The 21,513-nt window shown below is 46.4% G+C and overlaps 1 protein-coding gene across 1 annotated transcript in view; it reads left to right on the forward strand.

Annotated features, from left to right (window-relative positions):
- The first annotated feature begins 14,225 nt into the window (after positions 1 to 14,225).
- Positions 14,226 to 21,513, forward strand: part of LOC138487547 (zinc finger protein 850-like) — a 387,415-nt gene continuing 380,127 nt past the window's right edge. Inside the window, exon 1 of the mRNA XM_069614030.1 lies at positions 14,226 to 14,492. Within this exon, the coding sequence (XP_069470131.1) occupies positions 14,469 to 14,492 (24 nt within the window). The 5' untranslated portion in view covers positions 14,226 to 14,468. The remainder of the gene's footprint in view (positions 14,493 to 21,513) is intronic.

Below are 21,513 nucleotides of genomic sequence, written 5' to 3' on the forward strand. Positions count from 1 at the left end.
CCAGCTGGTTGAGGGTAGCCTGCTGCTCCTCCATCTGCTGCATGCGGGAATTTAGCTCTGCCATAGATGGGGTGGGTGACCTCATGGGACTTCGGAGTGATGTGGGGCTAAACTCCAGCTGATGGAAGGATTCCAGGTCATCCAATGTGGGCATCTCCCCCTGTGGGCCAGTATCAGAGTGCTCTGCCGGGGAACTGTTGTCACTACAGGCCACCTCCTCTGCAGTGCAGCTGCCTTCTGTGGTGGTATGGGTGGGCATGATGGGTGCCCGTGGCACCTGTGTTGCCTCAGGCAGCGTGGAGATAGTGGGGATGTCGGTGGTGGTGGCCGGCACATGTGTTGCAGTTGGTACTGGGGGCAGACATGCCGAACTGCTGGCAGCATCCTCCTGTGCAGGGGTGGTGGCTTGGACACGTGCCGGTGCTGATTGCCTGGCCTGTTGTGCAGTATCACTGTCACTTGATACGGCTGTGGGGACACAGAGGACATGCAATTAGTTATGTGGTGGTGCCTGATGGGTGCATCACATGCATCATACAGGTTGATCATTCAATAGTGTTAGTTACATGCATCTGCTTGTTGGGGGTATGCATTGTTGTGATATTGGTTGCCATATGGATCATGATGGGTCCTTTGGCCCAGTCATGCACTGCTTGGGGGGCGGGGGGTTTGTTAATGGGTCCTTTGGCCCAGTCATGCACTGCCTGGGGGTGGGGGGGGGTTGTTAATGGGTCCTTTGGCCAAGTCATGCCATCAACATACACTCATATGGCATTCATGTTTGACCACTTACCAGCATCTGCAGGTGTGCTCACTCCTGCCTCAGCCTCCCCGACCCGATCCCATGGATGCCCTCAAGGTGGAGGACACTGCTGCAACGCTCCTCCCATTCTTGCAGCCTCAGTGGGGAAGGGGGTCCTCCACCTGTCCCACTGCTGCGTTGGCGGTGTGTGGAGATCAGGTTCCGAACCCTCAGCCTGAGGTCGTCCCACCGCTTGTGGCAGTCCTTGACGCTCCTCACAGTCACGCCCACAGCGGTGCACTTGCGTGCTGCTTCCGCCCACACTTCCTTCCTCCGCTGCTGTGTGGCACGCCGTTGATCGGCACTGAACAGCATCTCTGCATGCTCCACTATGTGCTCCACCAGAACAGTTAGCTCTGCCTCACTAAAGCGCTGTTTGCGCTGCCTCTGGGCTGGAATCCTGGCAGACATGCTGGTGGTCCCTTTTGCCTTCTCAAAGTGTGGATTCTGCTTGTGCTGACTCTGGATGGCAATGGATTGTGCTTTATATGATGGCCGCCTCTCTGTTTCCTGGTTTGGCGATCATGGTATTTCCGGTTCCGTGTCCATGGCGACGGTGGCGGACATGGGTTTTGCGCTGCTTGTGGCAGCGCTATGTCCATTTCCGTGGCTTTTTCCGTGATGGCGGTAACAACGTTTCTGCGTCCGTGTGGTGCGCGCGACCGACAGCACGTAATTGGACGGTCTTTCCGCAACCTTGCGGACACGGAAACTTTGTTACCGCCGTCACTGAATCACCGCGGCCCAGACCTGACAGGTTGTAATGAGGCCCAATATCTCTTAATGTGAGAATTATTCCAAAAGAACTTTAATTCATTAGTTCAGTATTAAAAATGTCTATTTGAAGGCAGCAGCACCCCGGGGTCACCTCGCATAGGCCAACTCACCGGTTTTCTCTCTGTGATTCCTTCCTACCCGGTGCTGTTTCAGCTTCTGCTTCCTGCGTTGTTATTTACATGCCTGACCTGCTCTACTCACCCCTAGTGTTCTAGTGCTCAAGCCTTCTGTGAAGGGAGTGTGCTTCACTCATCGCATTCCCCGGTGCCCGCCAGATACCCAAGCATGGCAGAGAATTCAGAGAGCTCCTCTCTCCTGTGGCACAGTCAGCCTGCATGCTGCTTCCCACTGCATTATCTCAATACTTCAAAGCCACAACATGCTGGAAACCCAGCAGTGGTCCCGGCATCTTCTCTCTGTTTCTGCTGCTTAAACAGCTGATGAGATTTAACGCCCTGCACCTGAAGGGGTCTAAAGTAGTCAAAAGTCCCACTCAAGTGTGGATCATTAGAGCCATTAGGTTGCACATGAGAGTTCTGTGCCTCTGAGCTCCTCTTCCTCATCCCAATACTCAAAGCATTATGGGTCTTGAAGTTTCTAATGCCTTGAGGTATTTTACCCTAATTCCGTTTTTTCTGTTTAAAGGTTTTATTAAAGGTACCTTTCAGAGACGAATTTGAAGGAATTACTGGTTGGTTCATGGTTCTATAGCTTATACCCAAAGGTGAATCCTAACCATCAGAAATGATTGATTCTCTGATTGTTATACACATCATTCTCACGTTGACCATAAGGTTTCTCAACACTAATACTTTGGGTGCTTTTGAAAAGGGGAACCTTACTCTGACAACACGCTATTAGGTATTCTGGCATTAGGGAAACTTCACCTTGCGAATGAGATGAATACTGCATCTCTTCTAACGGAGTCAGCCTATTCCTTCGGGGGCTTTTTCTTCGCAGGTGATCCACCTGGCGAATACCACCCCCAGGGTTAGTATCAGGTAGTAGCTGCCTTCCGCTGGCTACATGGGAGGAGACGTAATGCTGGGATTCTGTGAGGACTCCACAGGATTTATCACAGTATATACATTATGGGGTGTACTTTTGGGCGTGTACCCCAGGGTATATAAAACTCTGTAGCACTGTCTTATGCTATGTTAACACCTCTCCTCTGAAGGGGGTGTGAATCAATTTTACTTTCCTATTTCTGTTTCCAGGAAGATGTGCTTCAAAAATGGTTGACAATGTATAGTGTTGCCTTGTGGCTTTTGAGGATTTTAAGCACCGTACTTGTTTCTAGAAGGATTGCATGGGCAATTTTGCTCTCTTTTGAACATGCACAATTGGCCAATGAGACTGACAAGCATTTATTGATTAGCAATTGTATAAATGCCAATTTTCTTGATTGGAAAAACCAATAATTGCTCAAATCAATTTTCAAGTGTGCACCTTTTATAGTGTACATTTTTTTAATTTGATTGTGTATGTTACAACATTTCAACTAACTTGAATTGAATTGTATTGCTCTGGCTTTTAGTGAGCTTACTTATATAAAAGAGGGTAGCATCTACAAGCCTTATTGATCAATATCTGAAGACTATAAAGCCTCAGGACTTTCAAACACATCTGGCCACATTCTAGTCTTTGTCCACCAAACCATGCAGACTCAGCTAGTTGCTTATGTAGTGTAGTTTTACAGGGGTTCCTATAGCTTAGCTTAATTCCTCGCACTGATGAACATGTTTATCAAACATTAAGACCAGACCTTAGGTCCCGTTCCAAGCTTAGAGATATCAAAAACAATCCTCTCTAGCACTTGTCTTTTTCAACATCAGAGTACCTCCCATAGGCTTTACTTCCAATACATCCAATACTTCCAGTAATCAGATACCTACGAGTGTGCTTTAGCATCGGAAAAAATGTCTTACATGTATAGGCTACATGCTACTCTCGATGTATGTAGTTTGCCATTATTTCTGTTTTGTTACCCTTTGCACATGTCCCATGTTGCTTTCTGAGCAAACTGCTTTATTTTTCTACCTTCAGTAGAATGGATTAGTATCTTGCGGTTAGAACTCAAAGTAACTGAGCTTATCTGCATGTGAGGTGTTATCCTACCTGCCTTATGCCACATATATGCATTGTATAGGGGTGCCAGACCCCTCTGCCCCTCAATAATGAGTACAGATAACATGATAGGCAGATCAGTGGTTCCAGTACTGCAGAAAGCAGAATGATAGCGCTCTTATTTTTAGGTAAATAAAGTACATGTGTCGCCGTGCATATTTTGGGTTAGAATGACCCAGGAAGTGAAGAGTGCCTCAAGTATTACACACTTATCATGAATATGTAAAAATATGTCATACAAATGAGGTACAAGGTGAGAAATGCTTAAAAGTAAATAATTGACTCACCATATGGTAGCGCAATGCACAATGGTAGATTGGGATATGTTTCAAAATAGATGTCTCAAGGACAGGTGTGGAAAGTCCTGACTCATGCTGATAAAGAATAGTCTTTGTCAGCATTTCACTCCAAGATACGTATGTCTGGGAAGTTAATTTTGGAAACTTTGCAGAGTAAAGCAGACTTGATTGATGATAAGACAAGAAAGTTATCATTTAGTGCAGTCCAACTGCATTGCTTGGCAACAAATGAATGAGCTTGTTTTTCCACGGTATGAGACACTGACTAAATCTTGGCAGGACCTCAAAGAGTAGATAACAGAGATAACTATAATTGCATTTGGCAGAAGATGAAGAATAATAATGTTATTGTGTTGAGCCGGGTTTAAAATAGCTTATCAGTCTATGGGCCTCATTACACGGTAGGCGGTAACCATGGCGCTGTTAGCGACATGGTTGCCGCCGGTACCGTACCGAGTCTGCCATGGTGAAAGGCAGAATTACTGCCACATTCCAAGGTTGGAGGGGGCGGTAATTCCCCATTCACCATGGCACTTCCCCATTCCCATTTGAGCCCCCATAGGACCCACTGATGCCAGACAGCTTCAGAAGAAGAGAAACCCCCTGTTCACTTGGCGACAATGAACCGGGACCCTGAAAATCTTTCAGGGACAAGGACCCAGGCTTCATGTTGATGTGCTGGCAGAGGTGGTGAGAGGCCCCACAGAAATGGGGGATGAGTGGCAAAACTGCAGGTTGCTCTCATTTTGTCAGGGGGGTATCTCCCCATGACTGTTGGCATGGCACACCTGGCACATCTGTGGGTTATGGTATGTATTGTGAAGGACAGAGCCAAAAAAAAAATAAGACATGTTGTGTATATATTCTTTTGGGGGATTGTGGTAGTTTAGAAAGTAACAGGAAAAGTAATGGGGAAGTAATCAAAATAACTAGAGATCTGTTTTGTGTAAATAAGAAAACCTAACCCAAGGGGGTCAGTAGAGGTAATCTTATGCCCTGATCAGGTTCTCTAGGCAATTTATAGGACAGGTCCATACAAGAAGACAATCTAAACTCTGTGATCAGGGTATTATTAGGGGCAAAAGGTTAAAGGGTGATCACTGAGGATAATAATGTGAAGAGTCGACTAGTTTGTCTGTTAAGAGTCACTTAATGTGAAGAGTCGACTAGTTTGTCTGTTTGTGTATTTGTGTTGAATTCAAAGAGTCGAAGAGAAACACATGTGTATGGAGAGTGAGAAAAAGTCAAGAGGTTATATTATTTATTTAGGGAAGGTGATTGGCACCAATCCAAAAGTAGGCTGGAATCAGTGAAAAGGCAGAGGTTTGAGCACTCCATTGGTGAGGTGAGCTCATATGCGCTGTTTTGAGATGTTTTAAGGCTGCTGGTAAAACATAAGAAACAGAAATGCAGTCAAATTGTAACTCCACTTTGCACCTTTGAAACAGGTGAGTGGGGGCAGCTAGAGGGAGGATAGCTCAGCGGAGGATAGCTCAGCAGCAACGTGCTCGCCTTGGAAGCAAGACGACACAAAGCAACACAGGTTAGATCCCCGGGTCCGCGCTTAGAAACCTCTGGGTATTTAAGTGCGTTATAAATACGCAACTAAGACAAAAAAACAATTGCGCAACTAAAAAAAAAAACGATTCCTGTAACAATGCCTCGATGCAATAAAGGGTTACATTTTATATACTTGCAAGATAAGATTCTTAATAAGCTAAACGTTTTCAATGATAGAAAACCACCAAGCACATCATAAAAACAAAGAAGAAATAAGATGTGTAAGAAATCAGTCATGCATGCAAATAAAAAATAATAATAATAACTGCGTAGTTGGAAAAAAAGGTCATTAAATTGAGTTATGATTCAAAATCCGACAGTAGAATCTCTTTCACTGTGAATTGCATTGTACAATGTGCTGTGTGCTGTGCAGGGCTTGCACTGATATATGGTCTGCACCTTTAGGCCTACTATTGATTTTAGATCGGCTTCATGCTGTTCAGATATTGCTGTCTGCAAGCTGCATTTGCTGCCAATATGTTTCATTGTGTAAAAGGTTAGACCCAAAACGATAAAAACTTATAAGAGAGAGGGAGTGCGTGCTGCCAGAAAAACAAGTCTAATTTACATGCAAGCTGGAGGGAGGGTTAGTCAACTTTGTAAAGCCGAAATCTAACAACTACTCATCGCATTCAACCAAGTTACAACTTTTTTACACAAAATTAGATAATTGACATAATTACACATTACAGTTACTACGCACACCTCTTTCCCCTAGCAGGATGCTTAACATGCATCCCAACACTCCCACTTTTAGGTAATTCATTAATCCATTAACTAATCTATTTACATCCCTTTTCCTGATAAAATCATCCTTGGGGACCCACACCCTACAAACATTGTGCATGCTCACTCCATTACTGGGATACAAGACAAAAACAAAGACCTTCCGTCTCTTCCACAATCTACCCAATTCTTTGTATAATTATCTAAATGAGGCACAGGGTATAAAAATGTACATGGAGGACCAATTAAATTCATACTCATCCTAAGATCTGTTGGATGCTTTAAGATGGGAGTGGCTTTAGCTGCTGTCAAAGCAACCATAATCATAGTGTCTGTTCTAGGCATCCTTGCAAAACAGCACCTTAGAAGTACCTGACAGGAACACAAAATTGCAAGCGAGAAAACAATAACTGGCACTAACATTTTGACAGACCCAACCAAGATGTTATTCATGAAAACAAAGAGACCGCCCATGTTTGGCTTTGTATTCCAGACTCTGTCTCCATGGCAACATGAAGATTGTGCAATGCTCCAACGGCATGGGTTAAAGAGCCGTTGTCTATATAATTTGAAGGAATGTAAGTGCAGCAAGAGCTGTCAATCTTCTGATTTACTTCTTCTTCCATGGCCGTAAGGAGGTTGAGTATGTAACGGTTCTGGAACATCATCTGGAGCGTCATCGGTCGAAGCATTCTCATTTCCTCTCTGATCGCATTGAATCCATGCTCAGTATTATTAGCCATCTGGAGCAGTTTGTATCGAGTAACTTGAAGACATTTGGCATTCTCAACAGCCTGAACACCAAGACAAAAATATTTCTGTCTTGTTGAACAGCTGAAATTGCTGTGGAATGTTCATTTAGTGTCTCTGAAGCCGTCAGTGAGAAATATGGAACCTTTGTGTCTCTGCAAGGTCGCTAATATTTTGTGTCCTTCAAAAGTCATGGATCGATAGGCATGCTGTAGGGGACGGGGCACAGGGGAAGCCGGTGTAGCTTGGGGTGGCACATTAACAACAGCAATTAGCACTGGGATAGCATCAGGCATCATGAGTACTGACAAATGCAGCGTTTAAATACTACACACTCAAATCCAAGTTGGTAGGAGCTGAAGATAAGCAAAGCCCCCACATATCCAAAATGCATCCACAATCCCAGAACTCTTAACAGCAAGGTCTGTGATTAGCATGGTTTTACTACAGTTCTGATTGGTGCCCACTGGCACATTGCCATCACTCTTGAAACACAAGAAAAAGTGTAAGCAACTGGATTTTAACAGGCCTTTCTTTTTGCTGCAGCCAAGTCTGTTTTTTATATACACTTTCCAAATCTCAATACAGTTTCCATTAATATGTGCCACTGCTTCTTCTGTGAGCCCCACAATCCTGTTCTGCAACTCATTGGCTCTAGGAAGACACTGAACCTTCCAATTTCAATTGAGGATATAAGATTCTCCTCACATTTTCCTGCTCCTTCCCATCCTTTTTAACACACTAATTTAGATAGATGTCTAGGTAGCCTGTACTGATTGTCCTTGAAATGGGCCACATGCTCTGCATAAGACTCAATGCACTAAATATTGTGCTATTTGAGGTAGCACCTCTCTAGGAATAAACACTCTGAAAGTGCCAGTAGCATGTGGGATGAGGAAAAGGATATAACAGAAATCTGTAGATCTCTCCCTTTGCATCTCTCTCATGAGGTTGCACCACATATGATATGAATTGGAGCCATTCACACCTACCATACTATCCAAAACAACCCCTCCATTTTTGAAAAACCTGTGTTGCTCAGTGACCCTTTTCGTCCTAAGATCTTATGTCAATGACTGCTAAATTATCATCATTCTCATACCTATCCTCTCCAACCCGCACCTGCACAATCCCCATTATACATAGACAAAGACAAAAGAAAAGAAAGAAAAACAACAAATAAATATACATCATAATATTCTTGTTATTGTATTCTTCTCTTGGGTGACCGAAGAAAAATCACTGTTCTTTTATTCACAAGGATGCCCTAATCTAAAAAATAGCACAAGACTTGCAAAAATACTCATCTTTATAGTCTTTGGATTGGTTCCACTAGGGTCCAGCTCTTGCAGATGCGGGTTGGTGCTGGTATCCCGTCTAACAACCTAACAACCGACAACCTACTTTCACTGCACTTGGAGAAGCAAAAACGACTCAATATGGCCCGTGAAACCTTTGTTGATTCCTACAGCGAACAAAAGTCCTGATTTAGACCTGATCCACAGAAAGAGATGGGGCTGCTGTAGGGACTCTAGATCAATACTTTCAGATGAAGATGTCTATTAATGACAAGATGCAATCTATGAAGATATAACTTTAGCAGGTTTGGTTAGGTCCCTAAGATAGCCCTGCAACTCTTCTCCTAGAATGCCTGCAGACTTATGTGCTTCAAAGGCTGGCTGTGTAGGTGAGAGTGGTGTGTTCAGCCTCCTCCCTGTCAGAATCGCGTGAGGGATCAAATTATGCTCTTTCCCTGGCTGATTCCTAATACTAAACAAGGCCAATGGAAGACAGTTCAACCAGATTATTTACAACATATGAGATTTTTGAAAGCTTGAACTTATACAAGCAATTAAGATGCACAATGATACTGTTGGTTGTGGATGATACACTAAACACAAGCTATGTCTTATCCCCAATAATCTCATTAAACAGCTCATTAAAAAAATGAGTCCCATAGTCAGATTTTAGAACACCACATATTCCCCAGCGAGGAATTAACTTGTACACCAACATTTTTGCTGCTGCTTTAGCATCAGGGTGGGTATAGGGCACAGCCTCAAGCCAACGGGAAAGTGGACAGACAACAACAATTAAATAATGATAATTACTGCACCTGTTTATCATATCAATGTAATTGATTTGAAGCTCCCAGAAGGGGCCCGAGGGGCGCAGCAACCTTCCCTTTAAAGTCTTGAGAATGTGGCCCATATTTTACTGATGACAAGTAGTGCAATCCGCCACTAAACTATCTACATGCTCCTGGAGTTTGGGGACAGCCAATCCTCCTGGATATGAGCAGCAATGTACTGAGTTTGAAACATGGGTAGGGTAGGCCATCTGCTCAAGTGCAACTATAGCCAACTCTGGGGTTTCACTACCTTACCTGTGAGATGATTTCTCCAAAACAAATCAGTGGGTGATAAAGAACAACCTATTTTACTCCACTAATCATTTTACTGTTGTGAAGCCGGACTTAATAATTCGATAATTTACATTAATGGCACAGAATTGTAAGGAATTGGCAACTGTACCTATTGCATCACTAATTCAGGGTATAGTAAGGGAATTGCTACTTCTATATAGGCTGCTTTATTCACTGATTTCTCAGCTGCATCGTTACCAAGAGCAATTGGGTCAGTACTGTTAGTATGTGCAGCGCACTTCACTACTGCTACTGTTGTTGGCATTGTTAACACTGCGATTAGTCGGGAAAGCCACACAGCATGCTGGACAGGTGTATCACCAGACCTCTTAAATCCTCTCCTTTGCATTCTCCAAAACCCTGCATGCACCGTGGATGTAACATCGGTAAAATCTGAATAAATGGGGACTGCATTTTTACTGCTAATTTCTAGCACCTCTATGAGTGCCATTAATTCTGCTGCCTATGTGGCATAATGAGAAGGCAATCTCTTTCCCCCCATACCGAATACGCAACATCCACAAGGCACACAACTGCTGCACCGGCATGCCTTTCACCAGTGCCATGATCTATCATCGAGGAGCCATCCACAAAGAGTACATCTCCCTCTCCAAGTGCCTCCTCCCTGATGTTTGGACTCTCGTCCGCTTCTCGCTCATATGTTGCACAATCATGGACAAACTCATCTGGTTGCACTGGCTCAGCTAAGAATGTTGTAGGATGGACAGTGTGGCACCTTACTGGGTGAATAGAAGAGTTTTATCATATCACTTCATATCCTGAAGCTCTCTGTGTAGTAAGGGTTGACTTAGATTTTTCCAAGATCACAAAAACTGCATGCTCTACGTATAAGGTTACTGTGCAGCCCATAATAATGGTTGAATAATTCTGGATGGCAAAATCCATTGCCACTAGATCTTTCTCGCAAGGGAAATGACCCAGCATTACTGGATCTAAAAGTATGCTATATTAGGCTAAGATCTTGTGACACAGGGATGTTCATTGTGTGAGAACAGCTGTCGTATCTTGCCCATTTGAATGCAAAATGGTGGAAGGGAACTGAAATAATTATTTCTTTTAAATCATTCACAATGAAGTGAGTGGCTCCTGTGGGAATATTACAAAGAATGGTAGCAGGATTTGGAACTACTAGAAACTCACCCTCAACAATAATATTCAAAGGCTGCAAATCCTGTTCCCTCCTCCAACTAGACCCCTTTGCTTTCTTTACAGGCATTTGTGTGGATACCGCCTGTGAACTGCTACTGCTGTTTTGCTGTACTGCGCCTTTAAGCAAATCCGATATCCTTAATTGTGATACTCAGGTGCAGAGCGCCTGTGCAGAGTCCTGAGGAGAGTCCAGTCACTTGCCTAAAAGACTTGGACTTGTGCCGACCTCTGCATTTGTGTGGATACCTCCTGTGAACTGCTACTGCTGTAATGCACCTTTAAGGATATCCGAAATCCTTAATTGCAAGTCCCAGATGTGCAGCGCCTGCACGGATTCCTGAGGAGAGTCCAGTCACTAGTCAGTCAGCTGACAGAAGGGGGCGACCTCTTCACTGATGAGCCGCTACATTCTGAAGCCACCCTGCGTCATGGTCCTGCAAGACTTGCACACATTACTCAGTAAACTGGTAGTGCCCCAAGGTGAAGTGGGTTTGTCTTTGGATACATTAAATAAGCCACTCACTAACGTGTCCCACCTTCAGACAATTTTCACATTCCCGGTAATGCTTGCGGATGCCTCTATGGCAATTGATTGGCAGGAAGATCTTACAACAGAGACAGAAGCTGCGAGACAGCCAATAACCTTAGCTGGCTCAGAGGAGAACAGGGAGAACACAGGGGGATTCCCTTCCGCAAGCATTGACAACAAAAAAATGGAGGATGGCCGAGGCAAATTGGGGTCAAGCTTTTGTTATGACGACTGAATGCTCTGCTGTGCGGGATGGGGAGCGGCTATGCCTCCATTCTGATAAGGAGGTGCAGGGCCTTGTTGGTGCTCCTCCAGCAGTGTTGCTGAACAGTGGCTCCAGTCTGGAAAAGGCTGCGGGTGCTCGGCCGGCAGGGGATGTCCCAGCGGGGCCACGTGAAGACGCCAGTGGGAAAAATGGACTGGGCACGATGACCTCAGCCCTCACAACACTGTTAGCAATAAATGCACAGGAGTCTGGGAGCCCTGAGTTAGAAGATATGGCTGCGTGGTCAGAAAGTACGGCTATGCAGTCCCTACCTACTTCTACTGCTATTTCCGCAGCTATCACCACCATTGGCTCCCTAATCATTATGCCAACAGAACTAGACTGTTACGGTGCCCAAGTGGAAGGTGACTTGATGCAGAAGAATGAACTATGGGCTACCTGAATGGAGGGGGATGAGAGGCACTGCCGACCTGTAGAGGTCGCTTCCTTTATTGCAATCGCCAATAGGAAGCTGCAGCCCCCGGCGACCAGTTGATCTCAGGGAACCCCAGTGGAAAATCCTGCTCACCCAAGTGCCCTCCCAGGACCGGGAAAGTAGCATCAGATCCCGGGGGATGGGGGCCTTTGCAAATCACTGTGAACTCCAGAACATTTTCGAAATCGATTTGGAACAGTGGCAGAGACAAGGAAAAGGGGTGAGAACCTACTGACAGAGAAACATAGCTCTCAACCATTTGTGTCGCAAAGGCTGGTGAAAACACCCGATTTTATTTTTGGCGGGTGAGAAGCCCATTGAAACTAATGGGCGTGCAGGAGGCTTGGTGGGTGATACAGCGGTTTACAAGGCCGGTGACACCCGCCAAAAGCGTGTGAGTTGAGAGCTATGGAGAAATCTTGGAAGGGCTCGAAGATTTTGATAATTGTCGATATTCATTGAGAAACAGGGACCCACTATCATTAGGCAAAGTAGTGGGAGACCCTGCGCAAAAAAGAGCACGGACCGCAGCAGTAACAACTCCGACGGGCCAGACCTATATGGGTACCAGCGAGCTAGAGCATTCTGATAATAACAACACTCCTTCCCCTGCAAGAGAAAGAATAAGCAACAGGGCCCGAGGGTAACTTACGACCCGCGCCTCCTCTTAGAAAAAGAAATGAATGAAAATGAGGTGTAACGTAAATTAAATTCACAAAAGTCTAACACATGACTTTGGCATTATATTTATGTAACACCTTTTGGAAAATGAGCTCCAAAGTATTTAAGGAGAGAAGACAAACAACAATACCCAATGTGAGCCGACCAATGACTGGCCTGTAAAAGGTCCATTAAATCACTGTACATGGCTTTAAAAGAATGTCCTCGTACGTCATGGTTTTCATAATATAAAAGGAGCATCACGTGACGGTTGCCAGTTAGAGCACGAGCGGACACTGATACGGAAACACCCCTGTTTCCAGTGTCTTTTTTGACCCTTTGTATTATTGTGCAGCGACAGGTGCCGGGGGCTGTGAACCACAGACCCCCATGTTTATGCAACATTGGCAATGAGGGGGAAGACTTCTGTCACCTGTTGAGGTACTGCCACTGAAGAACCCTGCTATGCGCACCCAAACAAAGTGGGGTGTCACACACACGACGAGCCCGAAGCCCAGTGGTGTCTGATTCAGATATGGATGCATGCCATTACAGCCCTGCATCCTGGACGCTTTGTACAACAAAACTCCTTGTGGTGTGCTCAGGTAGGGCAGATCTCTGAATGCCCTGAGGTTGCCTCTCCTCAAGGCAGTGCTTGTGCGCCTTGCAGGGATGTATGAAAGGAAAAAGGAAAGAAAAACTCAGGATAGCCAAGCAATTCCTAAAGGAGAGCCTTGCTAATCACACACCACAAACTCGCTAGTCTCAGGGTCATCACCCTTAATTGGTTAACACCCTCTGGATGCTGTGTGTCTATGAAGCATGTGGCGATCGTGCAGCATTACAAGAACATAGTGTGTAGAGAAGGATGATGATGAAGGGGGTGCTGCTGGCCAAGCTATGGCTCCTAGATAACAAGGCTCTTTGGCCCCCTTGATGGAGGTTGACATTCTGGGTGCAAGCGTGGCTGCATGGGTGGAGCGCCTAGTGATGTATTTCTATGCCACGGAAGGGATGAATGATAGCGCTATGTGATCCACCCTTCATATTCAGCATGTCCTGCGGTGCACAGGATCTTCAAGACATTGAACCCCGCGACAACTCATATCAAGCTGCGAAAGTGGGGCTGAGTAACTAATTCAGTCGAATGGTTAATGTGGACTATGAATGTTTTCTCTTGCGAGATGCCAAGCAGGAATAAGAAGAGATGCTGGATGCGTTTCATGCGCACTTGAGACAACTTGCGTTCAGTTGTGTTCTTCTGAACGAAGAGGATGAAAGAGGTGCACAAGAAATTCAAGGCCGCTTGGTAGATCCCATGATTTGGGGGGCTAATTCCAAGACTGTCCCCTGATGTTCCAGCCCTTTAAGATGGCATTTAACAAGAGATAGACACTAGACACATTCCCAGTATGAGCTGACCAATAACCAGCCTTTAAAAGCGGCATTTAACTGATATCCGACCAATGAGATTACTCCTACTCTTTCTCAAAGTGTTTCCTGGGGGGGCCACAGGGGGGTGGAGTCCCCTAGGAGCCAATTAACAAGGGTTTGGCAGCACTTCATTAGAGATAGTCTCTGCGCATGCTGTGGAGAGTTTCATCTCCTAGGCTTGTGATTAGTGTCTCTTGTTCTTTGAGATTAGTGTCTCTTGTTTAACGCAGCCTCAGTGCAGTCCTGGGACATTCCACATCACTGAGTCTCCCTGGACGTTCCTCTCTTTCTTAGTGTGTTTGCTCCAAATCCTGCAAGAGGTCACTGCAGAGTAATCCATTCAGGATCTCGAGGGAGAAATCCACCCAAGATCACTGGAGAGGAATCCACCCAAGATCACTGGAGAGGAATCCACCCAAGATCACTGGGGAGGAATCCACCCAAGATCACTGTATAGAATCCACCCAAGATCACTGGAGAGGACTCCATCCCCCATCACTGGAGAGGAATGGCTGGGAAAGAGCCAGATGAGGTGAGGTGCCTCCTGCGTTATTTATTTGGGGACAGGAGTCATTGCTGCCAACTGAAGCCATGTCATGGGGCTCATCTTCAGCCATCCTGGCATTTTAGCCAACAATGCGTTGGATTCTGGGAGTTGTAGTTTCACGTTTCCTGTTAAATATGGTCTTTTAAGTGTAGGAATTCCCATCATGCATAAACAGGACTGGCTAAAAGTGGCCTTTTCGACATGGGCCTTTTTCCATTTGTACAGCACGTATAATTGTATTTATGGGAGAGGAAGCTGAGTGCCCCTATCAGAAACACTGTGCATACGTTATAAGGTTGGTGAGTGGCCAATGGCCTCAGAGGGGACTTTACAATGGTAGTGAATAGTGAGCAGGAAATGATGGAGGTGGCAGAGGAGGAAAATACAAGTAGAAAACCTGGGCGAGGGGCAGTATAGATTGCCAGCACACCATGTACATTATTTATACTTACCTATAATCCCCAGTAAAGGAAGGTGACGTTGGGGTTTAATAGGGATGGTGGATGGTACTGTAGCAAACCAAGTCTCCTGCAACTCAGGTGAGTCTCCAGAAACGAATCATTGTCTCCCGGCCTCTGCTATTGGCTATAATAATGGCAATAAATGCACTGTCTGGCAACCACTCCCTCAGGCGTTCAGCGGGGCAGCACCAAGGAGATGGGTGGGGTGCTGTGCTGAGCACTGCACATGCCACGTTTCTCTGCTGGCTGTGACCCTCACATATGTCGCTCCAGGATCCCTCTTGTACCTGGTACTTGCCTAGGGGTCTACACAAGTAGGTTTAACATTCCCAATAAAACCCAAATCTAAGTCTCTATTGCCCAGCAGCATTGTAATCTATTCACTATTTGTGTACTCTCCCAATTTAAGTGCATCATTCTCTGAGGATTTCTGTGCATGTACAGATCCCCAAATGCACAGACACCAATAGCCTTAGACATTGCCTGTTATCTTCTAATGGGAGAAGAAACGCGAGAAGGATGGGTACAGAGGCTACAGCCTGGTATCAGCAAAGCCAAACTCTGAGGCTGTCTGAATGACAGTATATGGCTCATGGTAAGAAACACCTACATGTGTAGGTGAGCCTTGTGAAAAATTCAATGTACACCAAGTCCATTGTGCCTTATGTATTTCTATTTATTTTTTCTACAAGCACCAAGAGCCATAGGGCTCAGTGTGCTGACAAAACATACAATAACACATAACATAAAATACACCGAACAACCAAAGGTCAAAACCCAGAAAGAAGGTCCATGATTCCTACAAATGAAACAGGATATCAGTTTAAAATAATTCTCAGCTTGGTATGGGATGAAAAGTTATGCAGCTGTTAACGTCGGCTCTAAATCTATGATACATTACTTTGACCGCATCCGATAACAATGCAATCTGGATTGCCCATATAACATCAATTATTCATGTGCACCCTACAGAGGACTCTCATGTCCAATGTTCTGATACAACTTTCGGCCACTCTTTGATGAAGCCAAGCCAGGACTTTATTTCTGAGTACCTCCCTAGGCTTCTCAACGTTGGTAAGTATAATGTTACTCGGGTCCATAATAAACCCCCTTAGGGTCGGGTCAGTAATCTTCAGCATTTGGGAATTTCTGATGCAAATATTCTTTGAGAGTGAAGGTTAAGGTATAATTTTAGAGCTAGCCGCAGACTCAGCAATCTTTAAAGATGATGAAATAACACCATGGGAAGGGTCTACCACTGTTCTGAGGATGGGACAAGCTTGTACTGCCAGATGGACCACGGTTTCAACATTTCCGTGATAAGTGTTTCCAGGTCAGAGGTTTAATTTAGATCCAGTTGGCAATGTTGGTTAACCTTGTCATAAGTCTGGTCTATTTGACAGGACTTTTCCGCCCTCAGGATATGTACCCGAGGGACACTTGTATCCAGTGAATCAATGCCGGAGCCAAATTCTGCAACATTTGTACATGCATCGATATGACGTATAATAAATTCCTTAATACGCCGCCATCTCCCTGTATTCGCTAATTCATCATCCAGCCCCTCTTAACCAAGGAGGTCTGCACCAAAGCTTCCGATATCAGGTCCTCCATCATTTTCATAGGAGACGGCATTGCCAAAGCCAAAGAGGACACTAACCTATCAGATCTGCCAACTCTATTTCCAGTTGGCGTTTTCCCAGTGACATCCATGGAGCCAGCTGCCCATTACATCTCCATCCATGGGACCAGCTCCCACTTAGATCTCCATCCATGGGACCAGCTCCCATTTACATCTCCATCCATGGGACCAATTCCAACTTACATCTCCATCTATGGGACCAGCTCCCACTTACATCTCCACCCATGGGACAAGCTCCCACTTACATCTCCACACATGGGACAAGCTCCCACTAGATGTAGTGGGCGCTGGTCGCATGGATGGAAATGTGAGTGGGAGCTGGTCCCATGTATGCAGATGTAAGTGCGAGCTGGTCCCATGGATGGAAATGTAAGTGGGAGCTTGTCCCATGGGTGGAGATGTAAGAGGGAGCTATCTTCATGGATGGAGATGTAAGTGGGAGCTGGTCCCATGGATGGAGATGTAAGTGGGAGCTTGTCCCAGGGATGGAAATGTTAGTGGGAGCTTGTCCGATGGGTGGAGATGTAAGTGGGAGCTGACTCCATGGATGGAGATGTAAGTGGGAGGTTGTCCCATGGATGGATATGTAAGTGAGAGCTGGCTCCATGGGTGGAGATGTAAGTGGGAGCTATCTTCATGGATGGAGATGTAAATGGGATCTGGTCCCATGGATGGAGATGGGAGCTGGTCCCATGGATGGAGATGTAAGTGGGAGGCGGTCCCATGTATGGAGATGTAAGTGGGAGCTGGCTCTTTGGATGGAGATGTAAGTAGGAGTTGGTCCTATGGATGGATATGCAAGTGGGAGCTGGCTCCATGGATGGAGATGTAAGTGAGAGCTGATCCCATGGATGGAGATGTAATTGGGAGCTGGTCCCGTGGATGGAGATGGTAGTGGCAGCGGGTTCCATGGATTTAGATGTAAGTGGGAGCTGGTCCCATGTATGGAGATGTAAGTGGGAGCTGGTCCCATGGATGGAGATGTAAGTGGAAGCTGGTTCCATGGATGGAGATGTAAGTGGGAGCTGGCTCCATGGGTGGAAATGTAAGTGGGAGCTGGCTCCATGGGTGGAGATGTAAGTGGGAGCTGGCTCCATGGGTGGAGATGTAAATGGGAACTGGCTCCAGGGATGGAGATGTAAGTGGGAGCTGGCTCCATGGGTGGAGATGTAAGTGGGAGCTGGTGCCATGGGTGGAGATTCACATGGGAACTGGCTCCTTGGATGGAGATGTAAGTGAGTGCTAGCTCCATGGATGGAGATCTAAGTGGGTGCTGGCTCCATGGATGGAGATATAAGTGGGAGCTGGTCCCATGGAAGGAGATGTAAGTGGGAACTGGCTCCATGGATAGAAATGTAAGTGGGCGCTGGCTCCATGGATGGAGATGTAAGTGAGTGCTAGCTCCATGGATGGAGATGTAAGTGGGAACTGGCTCCATGGATAGAGATGTAAGTGGGCGCTGGCTCCATGGATGGAGATGTAAGTGGGTGCTGGCTCCATGGATGGAGATGTAAGTGGGAGGTTGCTCCATGGATGGAGATATAAGTGGGAGCTGAATCCATGGATGGAAATGTATGTGGGAGCTGGTACCATGGATGGAGATGTAAGTGGGAGCTGGCCCCATGGATGGAGATGTAAGTGGGAGCTGGTACAATGGATGGAGATGTAAGTGGGAGCTGGTCCCATGGATGGAGATGTAAGTGTGAGCTGGTCCCATGGATGGAGATGTAAGTGTGAGCTGGTCCCATGGATGGTGATGTAAGTGGGAGCTGGTCCCATGGATGGAGATGTAAGTGGGAGCTGGTACCATGGATGGAGATGTAAGTGGGAGCTGGCCCCATGGGTGGAGATGTAAGTGGGAGCTGGTCCCATGGATGGAGATGTAAGTGTGAGCTAGCTCCATGGATGGAAATGTAAGTGGGAGCTGTACCCATGGGTGGAGATGTAAGTGGGAGCTGGCTCCATGGGTGGAGATGTAAGTGGGAACTGGCTCCATGAATGGAGATGTGAGTGGGAGCTGGTCCCATGGATGGAAATATAAGTGGGAGCTGGTCCCATGGATGGAGATGTACGTGGGAGCTGGTACCATGGATGGAGATGTAAGTGGGAGCTGGCCCCATGGGTGGAGATGTAAGTGGGAGCTGGTCCCATTGAGTGAGATGTAAGTGGGAGCTGGCTCCATGGATGGAGATGTAAGTGGAGGTGGTCCCATGGATGGAAATGTAAGTGGGAGCTTGTCCCATGGGTGGAGATGTAAGTGGGAGCTGGCTCCATGGATGGAGATGTAAGTGGGAGCTGGCTCCATGGATGGAGATGTAAGTTGGAGCTGGCTCCATGGATGGAGATGTAAGTGGGAGCTGGCTCCATGGATGGAGATGTAAGTGGAGGTGGTCCCATGGATGGAAATGTAAGTGGGAGCTTGTCCCATGGGTGGAGATGTAAGTGGGAGCTGGCTCCATGGATGGAGATGTAAGTGGGAGCTGGTTCCATTTAGTGCCTGTTGTATAAGCCCAGATTGCAGGAGATTAAAGGGTCTGTTGATCTCCAGGTGGGTGATACTGGAGTTAAACACATCTGAGCAGAGAGGGGAGATGGAGTTGGTGTAGCACCTGGACTTTTTTAAATCCAGGGCAGTAGAGGGACAAGAGGAGGATAGTAAGCTCTAAGGGTGAGGCGTGTGCAGAGTGAAAATCCTTGAACGTTTGCTCAGTGGAGTGCGGAGTGGGCAAAGAGTTAAGTCCTGACCTTGGTTAGATAGACAACCTTAGAGTCACTTTTTAATTTGTATTTAGTAAAGGGGAATAGGGAGAGTGGTGGAGGAGCAGAGAAAGAGAAGGCAGTGGCCCCCGCAGGGAGATATCAATGTAGCAGGGAGAAGCGTAGAGAGAGGATGAGATGAAGACCAGGTCCAGAGAGATGCCATGACTGTGGATGGGTTATTGGTGAAGGGTGACCAGGATGTGGTCAGATAGGAATGAGTCGAGCTCAAATCGATGGGCATTGGAGGTGTTTGGGAGGTTGCAACCACCCAAGAAGATGTTAGGAGCTTTAATGGGGTACAGTTAGGCAAGACCGCGGTACAAGTTAGGAAAGAAGGAAACAAGAGCATGCAATAGACAAGGAGGATAGTATGTGGGGTAGCCACATGGGGCTGAAGAGTAATATGATTGAAGGATTAGGAGAGGAAGTCAGGGGGTTAGAGGGGTGAACGGGCAAGCCTTGTTGATCATGAGATTTATTCCCCACCTCTCTTCTCTAATGAAGGAGCGTGGGAGCAACAACCTCTGTGTAGAGTTGCATGTGAGGCAGTGCCATGGTGTGTGAGATCCGTGTCTCAGGGATTGCCATGATGGGGACAATTGGTGGAAGGAGCCAAAGTAGAAAGCAAAGAACAAGGTATTTTTTGTGCAGGGAGCAAAGCTCAGGAGCACACATTTCTCTTGGAAGTAAGACAACGCAGAACAGCAACATTTGGAATCCCAGCCTCATGCTTAGAGACTGGTCTCCAGTGTTAAACATGTTATAAAAGAGTAATTCATTAATTTTGCTGAGTAATTGAGCATTCCATAGGTCAAGGGTAAGATTAGTTGGGGGTGGGTAGAGGAGGTTAGAGGGGCCAAAGGGGAAGCTCCTAATCGGAGAAGTGGGGTGTAGATACGGTAAAGGTAGTGTGAATAGATAGAGTGCCCTTTGTAAGTGGGTTAAAGGATTGGTAGGAGGTGGGTAGGAACAATGGGAGGGACGATGCAAGGCTGTATATGTAATGGCCAAATCAGCACTAGGGGAAGATCTGAAGGCGCATTGCTCAGGAAGTTCAGTATCTGGCGCACCCGTGTAAGTCCCGTGAAGTCCCGCTTTGCCGCGGACCCCGTTTCCAGCGTTTCCAGCGCTTCTTTTGTGGATTCTTGGATTTGTTGACAGTTCAACTACAAGCCCCAGCAGGCTCCTCTGCAATAAGGGCTGGGCGGAGCTATATAAGCTCAGGGGCGCGCACACCGCGCGCGCGCACCCGTGTAAGTCCCGTGAAGTCCCGCTTTGCCGCGGACCCCGTTTCCAGCGTTTCCAGCGCTTCTTTTGTGGATTCTTGGATTTGTTGACAGTTCAACTACAAGCCCCAGCAGGTGAAAAACAAAGGGAGAACTAATGACTGTGTGAAGGATCAATTAGCTACAAGCAAGCAAGATTTTAATATACTTTTCTCTCTGTTTAGGCTCCTCTGCAATAAGGGCTGGGCGGAGCTATATAAGCTCAGGGGCGCGCGCACCGCGCGCGCGCACCCGTGTAAGTCCCGTGAAGTCCCGCTTTGCTGCAGACCCCGTTTCCAGCGTTTCCAGCGCTTCTTTTGTGGATTCTTGGATTTGTTGACAGTTCAACTACAAGCCCCAGCAGGTGAAAAACAAAGGGAGAACTATTGACTGTGTGAAGGATCAATTAGCTACAAGCAAGCAAGATTTTAATATACTTTTCTCTCTGTTTAGGCTCCTCTGCAATAAGGGCTGGGCGGAGCTATATAAGCTCAGGGGCGCGCGCACCGCGCGCGCGCACCCGTGTAAGTCCCGTGAAGTCCCGCTTTGCCGCTTCGCCGCGGTGCCGCGGTTACCGTGAGAGAGCTAGGTTTTAAGCATTTCATGATTAATTATCAATACTGGTTTTAAAGTCTTTAAAAAAGCAAAGCGAGGCATTATTGTGAGGTAAGAAAGTGTCAACCATGTTTACTCTTAAATCTGGTATGCCTTGTGCGGAACGAGTGCGTGCCTTATTGGAGTCTACCTCAAGAGATAGTCCAACGTTCACCCCCAAATTGACGCGTCCTTTTGTTAAAAGTGCGCCTCTGGATACGCGAACAAAGAAGAAAAGATCACGACTTGACTTTGTTGCAGGTGACCTGAGAGACTACGGATTC

The sequence above is a fragment of the Ambystoma mexicanum genome, chromosome 9, assembly GCF_040938575.1.
Source record: "Ambystoma mexicanum isolate Mex_15411 chromosome 9, UKY_AmexF1_1, whole genome shotgun sequence".
Taxonomy (NCBI): domain Eukaryota; kingdom Metazoa; phylum Chordata; class Amphibia; order Caudata; family Ambystomatidae; genus Ambystoma; species Ambystoma mexicanum.